Source organism: Urocampus carinirostris, chromosome 16 (assembly GCF_059441175.1).
Source record: "Urocampus carinirostris isolate Australia breed hairy pipefish chromosome 16, RoL_Ucar_1.0, whole genome shotgun sequence".
Classification (NCBI taxonomy): Eukaryota; Metazoa; Chordata; class Actinopteri; order Syngnathiformes; family Syngnathidae; genus Urocampus; species Urocampus carinirostris.
The window spans coordinates 23,656,648-23,678,284 of NC_142364.1; the positions used below are offsets into that span (position 1 = coordinate 23,656,648).

The window sequence follows — 21,637 nt, forward strand, 5'->3', positions numbered from 1 at the left end:
ATTTCAAGTTCATAATTAACTCTTATTATTCCCAAGCCTTTTTTTAAATATTTCATATATTATGCATCGAGCATTTTTAAGATTTCCCGTCTATAATTCACATGTAGTATAGAATGAGAAGTCAAAACAAATTTCGAGTATATTTAACAATTTGTAACAGGAGAATTGTTTCATTTTTGAGTGCATGTTTCATGTAAATTACTACTTAAGAAAATATAAATGACTTGAGAAATGTTTATCATGAATTGAAAATTAAAGATATTTAAGCAGATGGTTTCACATTCATTATGAGTCAAGAAATAGGAACATTTGATTTCCTCTTTTTACAATTTATTAGTTCTATATTTAGAAAGGTATAAAAAGATTGTTTTACCTATATCATTTCAAAAATTATAAATTTTGAGTTTAATTTTAAAGTATAAATTTGACTGACTATTTCGCATTATGTGTCAAAAATTAAAACATTTGAGTTCAAATCTCAACAATATTATGACTTGAGATATGTAAAAAAAGAATGCATATTTCCCTGATAGTAAAATTTAAAAATGTGTATAAAGAAATCATGTGTATATTTTATACATTATCAGATTATTCATTTTAAAGTTCTTATTCTTTTCGTGTAAAAAATATATTCGTAAATATATGCACATTTCAGTTAAATTATTCAAACATTTGAGTGCATATTTCTGATATTTAGAGATTTGTATCTATATGTGTTTGATTTCTGCCTGCTGACAATAAAGAATGGGGTTTTATTTTTGACGACTAAACACCTGAAAAAAACCTTGCTTAAGATTCTCCTAATGCGCACTGTTGTTTTGACTATATTTAAGAGCCTTTACACTGCTGCATCATTGTTACTATTTGTCAATCATCAAGCTGTTTTTTGTTTTCAATGTTCTAGGGATGAGACTGGCATTATTCCTCATGCTGTGAGTTGTTCGGACTGTGCTTTTTGTTCATGTTTTTCATTTCCTCCCTGTGCTAGCGCCTTACATTTTAATCCCCTTTACCCCCATATACATCTGTGGCAGCACAGCGGCGCAGTGGTTAGCGCGTGTGCGGCACAGTTCTAAGGTCTTGGGAACCTCCCGTGTGGCTTCAAATCCAGCTACCGGACTTACTGTGCGGAGTTTGTATGTTTTCCCCGTGCTTGCGAGGGTTTCCTCCGGGCACTCCGGTTTCCTCCCACATTCCAAAGACATGCATTTCAGGTGGATTGGTCGGTACAAATTGTCCCTAGGTGTGATTGAGCGAGCGAGTTGTCTGTCCCTGTGTGCCCTGCGATTGGCTGGCAACCAGTTCAGGGTGTCCCCTGCCCACTGCCCGATGATTGCTGGGATGGGCTCCAGCACCCCCGCGACCCTACTGAGGATAAGCGGTGCAGCTAATGAGATGAGATATGTATATATTTATTTGTGATTTACATATGCAATTGATTTTCCTGCGTGAACAATTATCAAGACATTAGATTTTTTTTATCTTGATAAAATCGTAAATATGGTTGTTTTTCCGAACCCTAAGTGTGTAAATATTTTGGAGAAAAATGTCTCCCCATATAAGGGTTGGGTAAAAACGACAGTAATATAAGGCTTACGTATTCAGTTCCATTAAGTTCTTTCCATTAAAATGTATCAATGGGAAACCTACCTTAATTTTGTGCATGGCCCATAATAAATGTCCAGAAATTATAAGTCATCCTAGCAATAATTCCCATGTCATACTGCCTTGTTTAAGTGTAACATGCACATGTCCTCTTGGGCATGACCCGTAGGGATGAATGACGCTTCATATGACAATGCCATCCAAATGAATGCCAGCTGGTGAAAATTTTAAGGAAGGTAGAAATGCAATGGAAAAGCGAAACCACCAGAGAGCTGTGTTGGCATCATTTTTAAGCAGACTTGTTGAGAAACATGGCAACAATTTGCAGCATTTAAAAGCACTTCAACCAAAAATTCAAGTACCTTTCAATCCTTAAAAACAAAACATTTAAATTCAAGCTTTTTAAATTATTTTTAAGCACTCGTAGGAACCCTGAGACACCCATTTTGAGTGTAATCTTTTTTATGCACTCTCCCGCAATGACGAGATCATCAAGATCAATACGACACCTCTCCTCATTAGAAAACAAATCCACCCGATAGCCTCCCTTTATGCACAAAGGCGCTTAAAAATAAACACAAGAGAACAGCAAACGCAATCAATGCTCAACCAGCTGGAAAATACTCAACATCAAAGCCCTTCACAATAGAAGCGATTCAACTGGAAATAATAGCCGGCGAGATGAGGTTATAATCAACATCACTATGTAATGTATTCACACAAGTAATTGGCCTCACAAAGGCGTTAACAAACGAGACACCCCCTCCATCCCCAATTCAAACATACACGTGCCTCAGTATACCAATTTAATTTGTGCTTCTATTTTTAGACACAGTGCTTCTTACGCACATCTCAAGGATTTAATTTCCTCCAGTCCCGGGTTTTAGAAGATATGCCTATATATAGCAGCGACATATAGTGCTTGTACTGAAACATCGATCGCTTGCCTCGAGTCTGGGCGAAGAGAACAGAGCTCAAAATAGCGCTCCAAGAATAAAGGTCGAGATTTGGACGGAGATAAACAAAGTCCTGCAGGGGAATGAGATGGAGATGGAATTTATTATGTAATTAAAAAGGCAAAACGGTTGGCCTCACTGACGCAAATCATCTAATAAAATTATTTTGCATGGCAAAATATTACACAAAACAAGCTAACTTTGAGAAACACTATTTAAATATAGTACAATACAATAGATTATACATTTAACGTCATACTTATGACAGTAATCAGTTCCAACCAACCAATTTTGACTGTATCTAGGTTTCACAAATGAATGAACAAAGCCGACCAGTCTTTTTGTTGGGAAATGGGGAGTGTCATCTCTCATTTAAAGGGCATTAACACCATTGAATGTTAGGGAATGTAATAAACCCTAAGTTATTTTTTATATTTTTCTTTGTTTTGCCAAGGCAAAGGCCCACGGCTCCCTGAAAACAGGTCTTTGACCCACTCCTGGATCTTGACATACACTTGTGAAACACTGTGTTGAACTATAATCTTATCATCAGCGATGTAAGATTACCAGTTTTGGATTATTGCTTGGAGCAGCACGGCAGCGCAGTGGTTAACACGTGTGCGGCACAGTTCTGAGGTCATGAGATTAAACCTTCCAGTGTGGAGTTTGCGTGTTCTCTCCGTGCTTACGTGGGTTTCCTCCGGGCACTCCGGTTTCCTCCCACATTTCAAAATCATGCATATCAGGTTAATTGGCCGGTCCAAATTGTCCCTAGGTGTGAATGAGCAAGTGAGTTGTATGTCTCTGTGTGCCCTGCGATTGGCTGGCAACCAGTTCAGGGTGTCCCCTGCCCACTGCCTAAAGATAGCTGGGAAGGGCTACAGAACCCCCGCAACCCTACTAAGGATAAGCGGTGCAGATGGATGGATGGATGGATGGATGGATAGATTATTGCTTAATATGTACATACGATTTTGTTGTTTTTATTTGGCGTGCCGGGATTTAGGAGCACATTAGCTATTGAAGAAGGATCGGGGATTCTGATCTTGTCCTTCGTGTGTTCGTTGAATTTCGGGTGAGGAGAATGTTGGTAAATTTAGATGCTGGAGATGAACTGCTCCTAGAGATGTTTTCTTTGGTAGACTATATTCTGGAGACCACCGCAATACAAGTCTTCAACCGGACAAACTTAGCAGTAGTCTTTCTATGACATTTTAAGGCGATGTATAGGTCAACAGGAAACCGCAACTTCAGTGTTTTGCATGCTATCTGTTTGCACATTTTCGTGTTATTAGACAATTCTCAAAGTTTCAGTTCGTTTTTTTGAGGCATTGTATGGGTCAACGGGAAATCGCTATTTCAGTTCTCTGCTTGAACCTTGGTCTATTAGTTTCTTGATATCAGGCTGAACTTTGTTCTCTTGCTTGAAGTTCCTGACATTAGTTTGAACTTGTAGTTTGCATTGAATATCCATCCATCCATCCATTATCTGCACCGCTTATCCTCAGTAGGGTCACGGGGTGCATTGAATATATCTTTGTAAAATAAAAGCCGATATACTTCATGTACAATAGATCTATACTATTTACAACAAGTTTCTCTCCCCGATCATTAGACAATTTCACCTTGCTATCCTCAAAACAGAACGGCCTAATCTCGATCCTGTGGTCTACCGTACCAGCAAAAGACCGACTCCCACGAGTTTTAGGGCAGTCATGGAAGTTGTGGAATCGTAATCACTTAATCTTCCTGGTTAACCAACAGCTTGCGGACAAAAAGGCGAGCGCACGATACAACAAAGCTGCCAACTATGAGCAGCTTTTATTGTCCGCCCGAAGTGTAAAAAAGGCCTCGGCCTTGATGAAGTGAGGTGTGAAAAAGCTCATTCAACAGCTGACGAATCACTGGGGCGTCAACAAACGCATACGTGCGCCGCTTTGCCAGATTCACACATCTTTTCACATCATTTAACGCTTAATTAAGTTTGTGGAGTGGAGCCTTTATCACCTTCATTGCACATGCTTCACTTGCTTTATTCATAGTAAAAGTCAAAGTCAATTTATATGAAGTTTAACTGAATTCAAAGAGAGCAAAATTTTATCAGAGAAGTTCACTCAAATAGAGCCCGCGGCCCAAACGTGGCCCACCATATTATATAAAGTTACCCGTAAAAGTTTAAAATGTCTTATTGTATAAAAAAGGGGGGTCAAAAAGTGCTTTGACCAAAAAATACCTGTCGACTAAAATATACCTGAAAGTGACAGCTCAACACAACTACATGGAAGTGTTTTTACAGCAATGCCAAAGAGAGAAAATGAGGAATAAATTATCCCCAAAATGTTGAATTTTCTTTTTTTTTTTTAATACATTAATTCATTTTCTAATGATGGCAGCACGGCGACGCAGTGGTTAGCGCTTGTGCGGCACAGTTCATGTCATGGGAACCTGTCGTGGGTTCAAATCCAGCTCCAGACTTCCTGTGCGGAGTTTGTATGTTCTCCCCGTGCTTGCATGGGTTTCCTCCGGGCACTCCTGTTTCCTCCCACGTTCCAAAAACATGCATTTCAGGTGAATTGGCCAGTCCAAAATTGTCCCTAGGTGTGAATGAGCGAATGAGTTGTCTGTCCCTGTGTGCCCTGCGATTGGCTGGCAACTAGTTCAGGGTGTCCCCTGCCCACTGCCCGGAGATGGCTGGGATGGGCTCCAGCCCCCCCGCGACCCTAATGAGGATAAGCGGTACGGCTAATGAGATGAGATGAGATTTTCTATTGACTTATTTTAATTAGATTTTTTTATTTTTATTTTATTTATTTTACTTTTTTTTTTTAATTATCATATCCATGTGTTTTTAAATGTGCTTTTCTTATTTTTTTATTAACTTATTTGACTTATTTACTTATTTTCTATGACTTTTCAGTTTTTATAGTTTATTTATTTATTTATTTTACTAATCTTTTCTGTTTTTCTTTAGGTACTATTCATTTTGTTGTTTAAATCTTTTTTTTCCATTTGCATATTTTATTATTGACTTATTTATATGGATTTTCTTTGTGTGTTTTATATTATTTATGTATAAATTTTACTTTTTGGGTGTATTTTCTTTATATTTTATTTGTTTTGGTTTTAAGTATATATATATATATTTTTTTTGTATTTCTACATATTTTCAATGCAACAGTAAGGTTTGTGACTTTAATAAGTAAAAAAATGTACATTTTACATGAAGGAGTAGCTATGTATAACACATTTAGTTTTTTGACGTTAGCCAATGCCAGTATTAGCTACCAATAAACTATTTATTATTGTTTTCTTGTTTTATTTTTGTGATTTACTATCATTATTATTTTTTATGTTTTATTCTTTTGATTGACCTATTGTCATATCAATTTTATCAGTATTTTATGTATATATGTGTACATATAAAACACCACACTTAAAATATTTCTCTCTGCAAATTAAGTAAGAATTTATTTATTGTGTGATGATTTATTTTTCAAAGTGCCCTTTGTGTATAGAAATATTAATAAATACAAGCTATATTTTGTAACTTTAATTTTATATTAAATATCCAAAATCACACTGAAATTGTCTTTTTTGTTTGCCAATTGGGTAAGAGTTTATTGCGTTTCATTTATTCATTTTTTTGCATGCAGATTTTCTTTTCTTTTGGAGGAGTTTATATATTCTACATCAGGGTCTCCTGTGTGGTGCCAGCGGGCACAAGGTAGCCTCATAAGAACACCTGAGTACCCTGTGGACAGGTACTGAAAATAGCTTACCAGTGATTTTCTAGGAAATTTGATTTCTAACTGACATGATGCTTTAGTAGTTGATTTAGCTTACAGTAATAATTAGAACCTGGTAATAACATAGTAACAAGATAGAAAGTTGTTATCTTAGAAATGCATATCAAACTGGTGCCCATCATACAAAAAGCTCACAGCTTCAAAAAGATTGGTGACCCCTGATCGGGATTCACATATCTTAGAAACTTTATGGCCAATTGTTGGCAACGAGTTTAAGGCCATAGCTATCCTATGACCTGTATCAAAAATAAATAAATACATGTATCAAATGGTGGCCTGTGCAGATACAGTTTCAGAAGAACCCCAATAGACAGAAGCACATATGTAACAACAAAAAGTCATAGGACTACTCACAGATTCTTGGACTTTTTCTTCTTGGTACCGTCAGGGCCGACCTCGCAGCTGCAGGAGGATCCGGAGCTGAGCTGGGGGGACAGGAAGGAGAGCACACACTGCATCATCCGAAAACCTCCGCACAGGAAGAAAGAGCGCCACAAACGTTGGGATAAACGACCCCGTTTAGAAAATCCCGAGTTTGGAAGAAGCACCGATCAGGTCTACATGTCTCCGTTGTTTGCAAACACTGCAAAGACGAAACTTGGGCAATTGCGGGTGAGAGTTGGCTGTTGATTCTGCTGCACCCCTCCCGTCCTGCGCCTGAGGTTTGGAGCATGGTGCCAAGAAGGGTCCCCCCGCCCACCCTCCCGGTTTCACGTTACATTTTACGCCTAGCGTGCATTTCCATTGGTTTGGAAGGGAAAAGGAAAGGGGAAGGGGTCAGGCACTGCTAATCTGATGACCTGAAACTGCTCTATTGTGCACGAGTGTGGGGTGGGGGGGTTGTGGATACACATAATGAGCCATTGTGTTACAGGAACCTGAATGTGAGACCCCCCCTTGCCACAGCTGGTGCAACACGTTATGAGTGTTATCGGGCTTCCTTTTTTGGGACATGTTTCGGGAATCTCCCGCTTTTGTGTTTTTTTAGCCCATAGTCAGTCGGACATTCATGTAGGAAGGACCCTGGTGAGTCATGTGAAAGATGAGAAGATTTAAAAAGAAAAAAAAAGATAACAGGATTGAAGCCTGCAAAGTGAAAAATTCCATAGAATGTGACTTATTGGAAACAGGTGGTTCAAGGGGTCACAACATTAAAAATCTACCTATCTAAATCTACTGTATCTAATCTAATCCTTCCATCTAAATCCAAAATATTTTGTGTTTGTCTGTGACTGAACCAATTTTCAGGAGAATTTACACAATTGTACTTTAGGCCTCCGAAAGTGTCTGGAGCTACGTTTTGTGTAATGGCACAAAAACAACGACAAAATGGATAAACACCTGCCTTTGTTTCTTCTGCTTTCATGGGGTATTTGATGCCTATTGGCGGGCAAATTGGGTACTGCAGTTCCTGACCACCGACCACTCCAAGCAGCCAAATCCAATCTAAGGTCAGCCATCGTAGTCTTAAAATCTCTTTGTATGTGTAAACAATTACATTTACTGGTAAAAAAATACATGAATACTCTCAATTGTAAGATTTTTTTAACTAGCCTTTTTTACAGTGTTAAGCTGCAAACACTGGGGAAGTAAAATTCAAATACAAGAACATTTTATAAAAAACCAATAGAAAAAATGCATAAAATATATTCCATGAATAAAGAACACAACAAGTAAGGATAGTTATTTTTCTAAATTTATTTTTGTTTTCTTTCTCTGTGTTTAATATTGATTGCCGCCTGCAACTCTCCTACTCCACTGAACCAACGTTCCATTGAATTCTCACCAGCACACATCTTGACTCCCAGCTAACAACAGCTGTTATTCTCCATTAGCGGGAAAGCTGATGCTTTTTATGGGTGCCTTTTAAGCCCCCTGCAGGCTCAACCAGCGTGTTCATGAAATCTTGTTGAAATGTGAGAAATGTTAATTTTAAAATTGAATTAAACTAATGTGATCACATAAACCTGCTTAGACTGCTGAATATGTTGGAATATGCATGACTGGCCACTTCTTGGCAATGTCACTATTAAAACTGCAAGGTTCTGAAATATGCCTACTTTTTATACAGTAATATAGAGAATGTTACTAACTTGATTATGAAGGAAACTTCTTAAATTAGGTATACATCTTAGACCGCAACGTTATTAACGAACAGGCAGACACTGGCAGAAAAGGGGCGGGGTGTCTGACTAGCCAATCAGAATGCAGAACAAAATGCAGGTTGAAAATCAGCGAAGCGGCAAAACCGCAAAAAGTAAGCCTCGATCCAGCGTGAATTTTCTTTATTGGCATATTAATATATACATGGATTATTCATATTTTGGCAATTTCGCGCATTTACATGAGCGTAATTTTTGTACAAAGTGACTTTCAGCATTTTTTAGAAAGAATCCCAAAGTTTTAATCCGTTAAACAATGTAAAACATTTAGGAGGTAACAGTTATTCAAAAGATTGAGTGGCGCATTAACTGAAGCTCGAAAAAGATTTTCAGACTCAAGTCGCACTTGACTGCGAGAGTAGCTGTTGAGGGAGCTGGCTAAAAATAAAGACGGGCATTGCCGCTGCATAATTTTAGTTTGCTGCAGTTGACGACTTCAAGTGTTTTTTTTTCCCTCTGTAAAATAAATAAATAAATACAATAAATTGAGTCTTGAAATTTAGATATCAATGCCCACAAATTAAAAAAAGAAAAAAAACGAATAATAAGAACACGAAGTGCTTTAGACAATTATAATAATTGTTATTCTGCCTTGAATAAATAAAAACCCTTCAAAAACATTTCAATGTAATACTGGCATATATCTTTTATATTAAGTATTGTTTTTCTTGTTCTGCTATGTTTTAAACTTATTTTCAAGCGTTTTGATTTTACAATCTGGTAAAAGTTAAAAAAGCAAAATTATCTGCAGTAGCATTTTAAAATTGTTCCCTTATTTTAAGTAACCATTTTCTTATTTCATTACAGTTTTTTTCTGGTAAAGTATTAACAACAATACTGAAAATGGGCACATTTTTTACCATGGCAGATAGTAAATATATTATTTATTATTTTAAGTTTATATTTTTTTATTCTACTAGAATTATTTCCTAAGGTAAACATTAAACAAAGCCCAAATAGCTTATTTTTGTATTTTCTCTTATGTTATTACACATGTAACTCTTTTTTTTTTTTTTTTACAAAATACAAAGAAATGTATTGCAGAAAATAAATAGAACTATCCGATATAGGTCATTTAAAGATTTAAAAGATAACTATTGTGCAACATTTTTTTTCTTTTTGTAGTCTATCTCCATCTATTTATATACCGAAGCCATATCCCCGTAGTGGAAGGTGGCTAGAGACAAGAACACGCTCACGTTCACCAAATATTTATAAAGCTTCGCTCTTCCAACACCGAACATTAAGCCCACAGCACAACAATGGGTGAGTTGCTGTGTCATACAGCCGTTCTTCACCAGAGAGGCCCAACAGCATACACTGGTTTACACCCTCAGCATCATATGATTTGATTCCACCACCTCCCCCCCCACTAGCCCATGCCGGCCATCCAAGAAGCCCAGGTAAGCCAGTTCAAGCTCTGTCAATATCAATCATTCATATCTCTCCTTCGCAATTCACATCTATCCCTGGCACACACTCTTGCATCTATTAAAATTAACCTCACAGCGAGAGGACATTTCACCCCAACCACCCAACCCTATTAAGGCCTTGCTTTCATTCTATTTCCCAACATTTCTGCAATACATGGATTATATTATCCACCTCCATATTCGCTAGAATGGATGGTATTTATTTGCCACTTGAGGGCAGTTTACCAATCACTCACACTAAGATGCTAAAAACTCCTTAGTGAACGGTGGTAAAACACGTTTTTCGATATAACCTCTCAAACTTTCCTCGTCTTCACAAATGTGTAAGAAGATCAAAGATGAGTCTGGAATTGGTGAGATTTCTGTACCAATGGAACTGAAATAAACAATTGCCACACACTTATATAAGCTTGCAAAGTCTTTTGACAGATACTCTCCTGCACGAGTCTCATGCATTATCTAGCATGTGTAAGACAGCCATTCAAGTTTGATGTTCAGGCAGCTAAAGTCAATGATGAACACCTTGATGGAATCATTGAAAATCAGCAGAAACAGGTTCAACAGCAACTATTTGGGAACGACATGCTCTCAACGTTTTGGTTTCAACAAATGGAAAGGTATCTAGTTATTCCCAAGAATGACCCGGAGTTATTTCTGAGATGGGCTCCAGCTTCCTCGCGATCCAACTGAGGATAAGGGGTGCAGATAATGGATTCCATCTGACCCTCGCCTTGTGGTAAATATTTTATTTGGACCTCTGACCTTTTGACTTTGACACCCCTGCTCTAGGAAATAAAGCAGCTAAAATATTGTGTGAGATAGAAAGCCTCTGAAGGACCATAGTTAAGGGGGATTTAATAGGAAGAATGGTGCAGTCGACTCAGGTCAGCGCGCGTTCCACCGGCTGCCTGCATGTAAAGACGAAACGCTCTCTTGACATGGTAGCGCTATGTTCCAGCTGGATGCCGGCCAAAGTGGATAAAAGACTACAAGAATGTGTCAGAGGTGATGACCTCATTCTCCTGTATTAAAATTGCTCAATTTTGTACTTTATTGCAGGTTGCATGTTGCAGGGTCAGGGACACACCATTATTGGAGGTGATTGCAAAAGAAATAATACATTTTGTGTCTTTATTACTAACTATCTCAAGAAAAATTGAGGCGCCATGTTAGAACATATTAGCATTGAATTCACATATTGGCATGAATCCCTAGTAAGCATTGTTGGGACAAAAGCGTTACAAAGGAACGAGTACCTGGAACGCAATTACTTTTCTCAGGGACGAGTACTGTAACTCTGCTATTGGTACTACAGGGTGCCCTACTCAGGTACTTGTTAAATGCAGACAATGAATTGCAGTGTTTTCTGATTGTTGAATACCACCACATTACTCATGTTGTCAGCTACAACCCTCAATCCGCCAGTAACATGTCTGAATGGTAGCCTTGTTTATATTTACCTACAAAGTACAACCAAAGGCAGTTAGGGTGGCACGGTCTTATGGAGATATTCCCCTGTATCCAAGCCAAAATTAAAATTGAAAAATAAAATACTAAAATCAGGGGGTCAGATTATATGCGCATGTTTGTAGCGAATAGTAAGCAGGGTATGTGGAAGGGGTGTGGCTTGTACAAGAACAACAAACCAACCAAAAATCAATGTGGTAAACGTGAACACCAAATTTATGATAAAAGTATACTGACTTTTTGTCTTTTAATTTATGAAATGATTTTGCAAAACACCATGCCTGGAGAAAAAAAACATTTTAGTCAGTACCTAGAAATGGAGAAGGAGATCTTTGAATTGTTTGAAGCCCGAAGACAACATGGATTTGGAGTGTCTCGGCTAAGTCTTCTTTTGCAAGCTCTCAAAAATTGTATAAGCCAAGAAATATAAAGAGTTCACTTCTTCCACAGGTGTACACGTTTTCATACATCCCAAACTCAGGCAGGACGGAAGGAAAACTGAGATCACTTGCACTCGTTTCTTGGTTTTTATTGGAAGGAAGGAATGACAAGACGTGAATCTTCGATCCGTTGTTTGACGGATTGTCAAGACTTGACAGGCGGGTGAAGGCTTGGCGGGAATGGTCGCGGACAGGCGTAGTCGTCGTGTTGTTGGTTGGGGCTGGAGAAGAAGGGCGTCGTTGTGTTCGGAAGAGAGATCAGGAGTCGGGGGGGCAGGGCAGGTCGTAGGCAAATTCGGAAACGGGTCGGCAACGGAGATCAGGTAGAAAAACAGGAGGCAGGCAAAGAGTCGGAGGTACCGGCTTTCTGAGCAGATGGCAACAGATCGCATAGTACAATCGGATAAAGTGTTACCGGAAGCTGGGGATTTAAATTTACAGGGTGCGCCACACAATTCCTATACAGAATATTAAAAAATAAACAACATGTACTTGTTTAAAACCGGAAACTTTTACCAAAACAGAAATCGAATACCATTGTTAGAACGGTTTATTCACGCTTAGAGGAATTACTTTGAAGTAACTGGTTATTGTAACTAATTACTGTTTTTCAGTACCGCATCCAACATTGATCATTTATAGTTTGCAATGCTAGCTATATTTTAAAGAAATACATAAACAAACTAGTCTTATGAGTTTCTATGACTCATACCTTAACTCTCACAACACACACACTGACCAGTGAAGTGTCTTAAAGCTAAGACTCTTCTAAAAATAGCCGGCTTGTTTTTGTGCATACGTGCTGATTTTTACAGTCAGCTCACATTCTGTTTTTTTAAGAGCCTCACAAAATGCTTCCAAAGCTCACGCGGCGGCTTAAAGGATCCCCCGCCTCACCTCAACCCTCCCCCAAGCCGCCTAGCGCAGATACCAACAAGCCGCTAGGTCTTGCAATACCAGGTCCTAGATAACCGCCTGAACAAATGCATACGCACACCTGAACATGGAAGCGTGCGAAACGTGTCGATGTCGGCAAACGTGCACGTGTGAAATCCAGCAGATTTAGTCAATTTGGGGCTAAAGGAATTGGGAATGGTCAATCATTACAGTGTGTAGTGCACATAGTGCAGATTTGCATGCTTAAATCGACCAGTGTTGGGAGTAACGCGTTACAGAGTAATTACTTTTCTTTGTAACACGTACTGTAGCGTGTTACTAACTCATTCCATGCCAGACATTTTTCTCAGATTGGAGTCATTTTTGAGGGCCAACAGATAATTTAGTTTTGCATCTCTTAAGGCATAAGACACAACTCAACCCCCATTTTTCATTAGAAAGAAGTATGTTTCTAGCTTTTACCAAGGTTTAGCAAACAACAGTTGCTAAGTTTCTTGAGAGTACTCGTTTCCAAGAAAAACAGCTTTTTGCGAATGGATGCATTTCAACCAGAACCTTCACTTTGGTTCTTTTTAGGGGCATTTGTGATACCAGCAATATCAAACAATGCTATTTGAACACAATTGTGTTCCCCAGGGAACTCTGTTCCTGCAGGCATGCACGAAACGGCATCCTTCTCTGACCAGACAATGATAATGGGACTGCTTCACTTGTCAAATGGGGCCACCGACACACACTCAATGCAGGATTAAGGAAGCAACATTAGGAAGTGTCAGCTTCCTTGATGTGTTGACAATGATGTGATCATAGCCATTCCTGCCATCTAATAGTTATCACATAAAGGCTTGGTGCTCCTGATGAGCAGCGCCAAACCCTTATAGTACTTTTTTTTTTTAAATAAAAAAAAAAAAATCCAACATGTTTTTACTTTTTTTGGCACTCAGGGACAATGTTTCTGAAAACATATTCATACGCAATGGCATTTAATGTGTTAGTAAAAATGTCCTACTCAAATGACGTTACGACACGGTGTGTTACTTCGCTACTTACAGTATTTAAAATATTTCTTGAATTCTAATGCCAACTAATCAGTACCTGTTACCACCTCGCTCAGGACAGATTATTATTATTTGTTAACGTATTAATGAACCCTTACTCCACCAGCATCACATTGCTAATCACATCGCCCAAGTGGAGTCAGCGTATTTATATCGCCCTACTAAGTACAACTCACTACTGATACAGAGGCACGGTCTCAAGCATAGAGTACAAGAATTTATCCCCACTGATATTCTCTCTACCATATATACTCGCACCTAAGCCTTATTTACAACTATAATATAAAATACTGAAATAAGGGGGGCAGCTTAAATACACAAGTTAAGTTGTGTGTCACCTTTAGCGAATCGTAGGCAGAACGTGGGGAGGAGGCATAGCTTATACAGGAACAACACACCAATGAAAAATCAATGGGGCAAACATAAGCACAGAATTGAATGTAAACATGTTATGAATTTTTGTCTTTTCATTTGTAAAATCATTTTTGCAATACAAGATGCATGGAAAAAAGAAAATGTCTTGGGCAATATTTAGCAATGGAGGAGGAAATACTTGAGTAGTTTGAAGCCCATAGACACAATGGCTATGGAGTGTCTCGGCTAAGCGTCCCTTACCTTACCCTCGCCGCTTCCACAGATTTATGTACACGTTTTTTTCTATTTGTTTTATTTTGTGGCTAGTTTTAAACAGTTTTAGGTTGTAGGCCTTAGTGTAAATAAAGTAAATATTAATTACAAAGTTACCTTTAGAGTAACACGCTACTTTTGAGTGTCAGTAATCCGGCTATGGAATTACTTTATGAATTAAGTAACTATTAAAGGCAAGGAACTACTTTTTTTTCTTCTTTTCAGTAACTTGTGTCATGTTCTGTGGGTCCATAAACTACCAAAACTTAACAACGCGCCCGACACTGGCATTAAACCACACAGAATTTTAGCTAAGCTAACATAAAGGTCATCGAAAGGTGCCTGCCACATTTAATCCTGTAAGAAAAAAGGGGGGGGGGATGAAACAAAACACTACATTCTTTAGTTTAGGGAAACAATCCCGATTCAATGAAGCCCAAATAATCGAGACACGTCTCCTCGCTTCCTCTTCCTTCCTCCTAATTCACTCATTTATGTTTGACAAAATAATGGAAAAAGGTCCGTGACAAAGCTTTGAGTTTGTCCGAATTGTGACATCGTGTGGCGCCGTCCCAACATAGACACAACACAGCAGGCAACATAGGTTACACAGCTTATCATTTAATGCTTGTAATTGCTTTTAGTACTAATATATTTTTATTGTGGTATTTATTCATCTTTTTACTGTAGTTTAAAAAATAACCCACAACATATGCTTAAAATACGGATAAAAAGATAAAGTCGTCTCGGTCGCTCTTGTGTGACAGTTTTGTGATAACTAGAAATAACAAGGAGAATAGAAAAACAAATAACATCCATCCAACATCTGCACCGCTTATCCTCAGTAGGGTCGCGGGGGTACTGGAGCCCATCCCAGCCGTCTTCAGGCAGTGGGCAGGGGACACCCTGAACTGGTTGCCAGCCAGTTGCAGGGCACACAGAGGCAGGCAACTCACTCTCTCATTTACACCTAGTGACAAATTGACCTGGCAATTAACCTGACTTACATGTTTTTGGGAATGTGGGGAGAAACCAGAGTGCCCGGAGGACACCCACAAAGGCCAACACATGCAAGAACATGCAAACTGGCTTTAGTAGCTGGACCTTAACCCTAAACTTACGCACCGTGGGGCTGCGTGCTAACCACCCAGTCGTTGTGCCACACAAATAACATTTCATGAAAAAAAAGCTAGTAAAAGTATAGTTTATTGCCAATATTTCTACTGGTTTCTTTTTTGGAATATTGTTTAACGGATATAGGTATTCTAATTCAAACTGTGAATGACGCCAAACAAGGCCAAGTTGACTAAAGTATGTTTTAGTAAAAGGTTTGGACTCTCTTAGTCCGTGTGGTCGAAAAACCCTGCAGTGAAAAAAATATCTAAAAAATGTGACTCCTGGTAACTACAATAATATTATCTCGAAGTTTTGTAACTTTATGGCCGCATGCCTGTTGCGTAAGGGGATATGCTGATCGCAAACCTAAATAAACAATTGAAGGCAGCTATCATGTTTGGATCATCGTAGCGGCAACCGGTAAGATCTTCCCGGTAGATCTTGGCTCAAGTTTTCCTGAAAATACAAACTAAAAATTGTTACGTAAACCAGAAGACAAACAAAGGGGTTGATAGAGCAAAAAATAGCGAACCCCGCCGGAAATGTTTTCAGCCTTGAGAGGGCGCCACCAGTTTGATTGTGTAACCATCTTTCATTGTCACTTCCGCAGGAAATATTTGTGCAAATAATGTATTGCAAATAACGGGAACATTTGGGCTGTAAGAACCTTTATTGTCCTGGTACGTATACAGAAACACAAATGCAGGAACGCACTAGGCGGTAAAAAGCGTGTAGCATTTGAATAATACTTGTGATTAAACCTTGGACATAATATTGACTCATTCAACCATCAAGCCACACAGTGAGCATGCAGACAAAAGATGCATTGTCTGCAAATTTTCTCTCCAGTCTCTGATCAGGAGATGGCTGCTTCCTGCATGTCACAGGATATAAAACTCTCGTGCGTCACTTCTCTGAGCTCCTCTAACAAGTGATCGGGTTAATAGGCCCTGTTCCGGAACTGACTGCTGCCATCCTGTAAACTATTATGGGCGATTTGCACCACTCGCCCTCGTCAGATATCTTTTTTTTTAATAGGCCTGATGCTGTTTGAGACCAAAACCAAAAAAAAAAAAAAAAATTCCTTATTTTTCTGCCCAGCTTTTGCCAAGGTTCTATTTTGTTCAGGTACTCCTAGATGCAAAATGTCAGACAATCACGTCAACTCCCTCTAGATGAGACTCAAGTTATGTAAAAAAATATACAATTTTTTGAAACTACGAGAACTTAAAAACATTTAGGTAATAGTTAATGTATTTTTGTCTGTTATATAAATCAATCTATTCTTTAAATTAAATAATAATTTTGTTAGTATCGGACGCACTAGATAATACACACTGTCCTTTTAAAAATTTGCTGAACATGCAAATATTTGTACAAAAATCAAACCAAAACTTAAATATTACTCGGAATGTTAGCTATTGATGTTAGTATAGTATAGTATAGTATAGTATAGTATAGTATAGTATAGTATAGTATAGTATAGTATAGTATAGTAAAGTATAGTATAGTATAGTATAGTATAGTATAGTATAGTATAGTATAGTATAGTATAGTATAGTATAGTATAGTATTGCACCAAGGTTTTTTTTTCAGAAGAATGAAAAAAACATAGTATTCCCCCAAAAATATTTTTGGAAACATAGTATAGTGAAGATATCATTTTTTCATGAGGGCAATAATAACTAATAATAAGTGAAACTTAATACTGAAAGATTTGGCAAAATGGTTTAAATGTCTCTTATGTAAACCGAATTGGACAGACGCATTGTTCCCATGACTTTAATGAAAATCATTAAATAGTCTCAGGCTTCAAGACATTTTAATGTCTATTTTCATGTTGTAAAAGAAGTGAATATGTAAGTAACAGAGAGTAATTATTCAAGACACATCTGGTTTTCAATATATTAAAAATAAATAGATAAATGAATATTAAGAGTCATTGTGCCCGTAATTGGCCATTTTTACATTTAGATAGTATAAATCTATCACACCTATTTTCAATAACCTGCTGCCATTTTAAACCCAAATATCATTGTAGAATTTAACCTTTCTGGTGGTTTCTTTTGATTCGCTGGTTTGAATATCAAAAAAAGCCTAAAATGGTACAAAGTGCATTCTATAGATTACAATTCATGAGATAAATCATGGTATGGTGTAATTCCAGCAACCCTGCCATCCAATTTCATTACGTTTTTGTGAATTCACATCCAAGATTTAGGTCAGGGTTCAAGACTTAAACCAGGTGTGACATTTGCATGTTTTTCGCATGCCGGGGAGGGCTTTCTCCAGATATGTCGGGTAGCTCAAGGACTGCGAAACAAACTGATCAGCTAAGCAAAGACGGATTGTTTACACAAACGTGAGGCCCCGTGAAAGGTTTTACGCGTGCTGTTGCGTCACCTGCGGTATATATAAAGGCCGCAGAATGTTGTGAAGATGCTACAGTCACATCCGAAAGAATCACCGGGCCTAAATGAGGAATCTCGGAAGGGTCCACGCTCTTCTGGGAAATCGAGCTGGGTTTAGACGTAAGGCAATGTACAGGGAACGCCGTCAACCGCAGACAATTCACTCCAGTACTCGCTTATGTAAAGGCTCAGCTTCCACTGGATGTAAACAACACAAAGAAAATATCTGAGAGATTAGTGTCGATTTAGAATGGGATTATTGGGTTAGTTAATTAATTTGGCTTAAGTCATATTCAATCTAATCAAACAACACAATTTATTAGCAAATGGAATCAAACACCTAGGTCAGTTTGAGTGAGAATATGGTTTTATTCAAGAATCTAAAATAAAAGAATTGCATTTTATTTTGTTCCTATGAACTATTTTAAACAGGTTATGTTGTCACGTGATTGAAATATAGCCTATTTGCATGTGTCATACTACATTGTGCTTTGTCATTATTCTTTCTTCTATGCCAAAAAACAGTCTTATCTGGTTTTGTGCAAGAAACTACCGATTTTTTCTTTGTTTCTGAATAGCCGTAAGCTCGCTCTTCCTTCAATTTTTTTCCCTTAAAAACTACCATGGGGGGAAGTTAACCCCGCCTTATATGCTGAAAAGTAGTATATATGCAGTATATTTTTAAAAAATTAAGAAAAAAAGAAAACAAAGACCTCTCGCTACTTCCTGCTCCGGTTATCGCTGGTTTATTGCTTTGCAGATTTTTAATTTAATTGTATTTATTGTCAATCAATAAGAACATATTGTGCATTGTGATCTGAGAAGCCAGCAGACAGCAATTGCCTACACAGGGGCAAGGTAGGGAGGGCTTTCTGTGTTGGGTGGGTGTGACTTTCTGTGTGTGCCACTGTGACAGGCTGGTGTATGCTGTGAGTCAAACAGCAGCTTGCTAGCCGCTCTCTAAATCGCTTTTTTACTCTGAAAGGAGAAGCCTTCAAATTTCGTAGCACTTTTGTATAATAACAATAAAGACCATTAATTTAACTGCAATTCTGTGTTTTGTGTTTTTATTTGTAGCTCTGTAGTTGTCATTTAGTTATAATTGTATACTCTCAGTCGGTAAGGAATGTCATCTTGAGATAAGTTTGATCCATTGACTTTTATGAAGGTGCGACACAAATCCAGGAATTTTCACTTATCGTGGGGCGTTCGATGGTGATTTATATAAAAGGTCAATAGGCCTATAACAGTCAATTTTACATTAACATGGTATATATACTCACTCCAGGTTATATATTGCTTCTTATCCTCATGTCAAAATGTCATTGTCAGAGAAGTGATTGCATCTGTAAGGGTCAGATATGATTTATAATACATGTTGTTTGGCCAGTCTCCAAGTACTAACTTAAGCTATTTTTTTTGCCTATTCATCCCCCAAAAATTTAAGTCAAGTCAAGTCAAGTCATCTTTATTTGTATAGCCCTAAATCACGAAGAGTCTCAAAGGGCTTCACAGATTATTACACTATATTTCAGCCGACGAGAAGAGTAGGTTATTCATATGCTATGGAGTAGAAGTGAGTTTTACGTTTAGATTTAAACATTTCCACTGAGGTTGCAGATCGGATCTCAGGGGGGAAGAGCATTCCACAGCACCGGTGCCCGGATGGAGAACGCTCTCGAACCAGCAGAACTTACATCTTTTTTATTCTTTATTACATGTATATCGTGGCATGCCCTTTCTAATCTCGATGTACAAACGTTCTTTACGTTGTGGTCAATGAAAATAAAGACAATTCTGATTCTAACGTAAAAAATATTTATATAAGGAGTCAAGAGCTTAAAACTGAGAACCTTTTCCCATCTAAAGTATTATCTGAATAAGTTCGATCCGTTAGAAGTGGTTGAGTCAGAGAACGAAACATTTCTTCTTGATTTCAGTCCGCGGATTTGGGAACAACATTTACTGTCAATGGCATGACTGACTGACCCATATTAACGCTATGGCAACAAGCGATGCGTTCACAACCTCGGAGCACGAGGCCGTCTGGATCGTCTCCTGCAAAAGGTAAACAACGTGAAAAGAAGACGATCAGACTACGTCAGGCTAAGATGGAAAAGCAAAAACAAATCCAGCCCTTACGTAAATTGGAACGTGAGTTTATTTCAGGAAATTACACAAAGTCATGTTCCGTTCTAAAGTACACGGCGGTGTTCATTTACGTCAAAAACATATATTTAAAGAAAGCTCTTTCTTTCCTGGAAGGAATGTTTTTATCTGATTTTGGTTTTGTATTTAAAACCCTTGTAGCGTGCAGGTACCTATTATGTACATTTCCATGCTTTTGTATTTTCAATCAAAGAGAAAGTGTTGAAAAGTAAACATTTAGGGTCTCAAAATTCCCACAGGTTGTGAGAACATGTAGATGTTTGAAATTGCATTGTGCTGTGATTTATATGTGTTTTAAAATTTAGAACCCACCCAAATAGTATACACAAAGAGTGCTATGTACACAATTGGGATGTATAGACATCCATTATAATTGATAATCTTTGACTGATCATAAACCTGGTGTATTTCAATGCATTTCCCAGAATTTTTGTATTTTTCCTTTAGTGCCATCCAGTAAATTGTATGCAAAGACAAAAGATTGTTGAGTGGCGCCAAAGCCCAAATATGATAATAATAATAATGATGATAATGATTTTGCTTGCAAACCACTGACTGCAGGCCCCATGAGGCTGGTATTGCAGACCGTGGCGCATCCCGCATACGACTATTCTTTTACCTTGCTTTGCAGAGACTTCTGCAAAGCAATGCAACAAAAATATTGCGCTTTCTACCTTGTTGCAAAATAAAGTGTCGTAAACTTGATTTGCTTGTGTACCTCTTGGCACAGCCAAAGCACTTGTGGGCTGCTCTAAAGGATAAACACCTGATTGATTGCCATGGGAAAGAGAAATATCTGAAAGATTCCCATTGAAATGGTAAACAATTCAAATAAAAACTTGTTGAACTCTCAACTATTATTGGTCAGCTTTTTGAATCCGATTGGATCGTGACCTCTTTGGGAAAATGTATGTAGGGGGCTAACTCAATCCATTGCCATTACCTACCAACGCTGTCTTGGGCAGGATGGAAAGGAAATACTCAGCCAAAGAAGCACTGCATTTCATTATGGAGGGTGAATCTGAACCAGAGAATTTTTGCTCCTCAGACACCTTGGACGGTTCCGATGAAGATTTAGAACCTAAAAACTCAGCAGAAGCGAGACAAATGAGGGTTCTGACAACGGTGAACCGGGTGACGATTTGGAGGAAGGCGACATGAAGAAAGATCTGGGTAATGAGATTATGTGGAAGAAGACATGAGTAAACCAAACATTTGGCGATCCGAAAACAAAAAAAAATCATCAGTAGCCCAGGCACCGCATTCAGTTCATTTTTTACCGACAAAATTATTGACCACATAGGCGCAATGAGAGAACAATAATCCGCTGGAACATGGTCACCGCACAGCAACTCCGTGCATACTTTGGGCTTCTGATTTCAGCTGTCATGTACAAGTCAAAAGGAGAATCGACAAAGAGTCTGCGGGACAAGGTATTGGGTCGTCCAATGTTCACTGCAACTATGTCAATTTTTAAGTTTAGCCGGAAT

At 38.2% G+C, this 21,637-nt stretch overlaps 1 protein-coding gene across 2 annotated transcripts in view; it reads right to left on the reverse strand.

The window, feature by feature from the left end:
* rgs3a (regulator of G protein signaling 3a) overlaps positions 1-21,637 on the reverse strand; it is a 183,133-nt gene that overhangs the window by 20,597 nt on the left and 140,899 nt on the right. For both annotated transcript variants that reach the window (XM_088320165.1, XM_088320166.1), the window contains one exon: positions 6,722-6,792. In XM_088320165.1, coding sequence (XP_088176291.1) covers positions 6,722-6,792 — 71 coding nt within the window. The remainder of the gene's footprint in view (positions 1-6,721; positions 6,793-21,637) is intronic.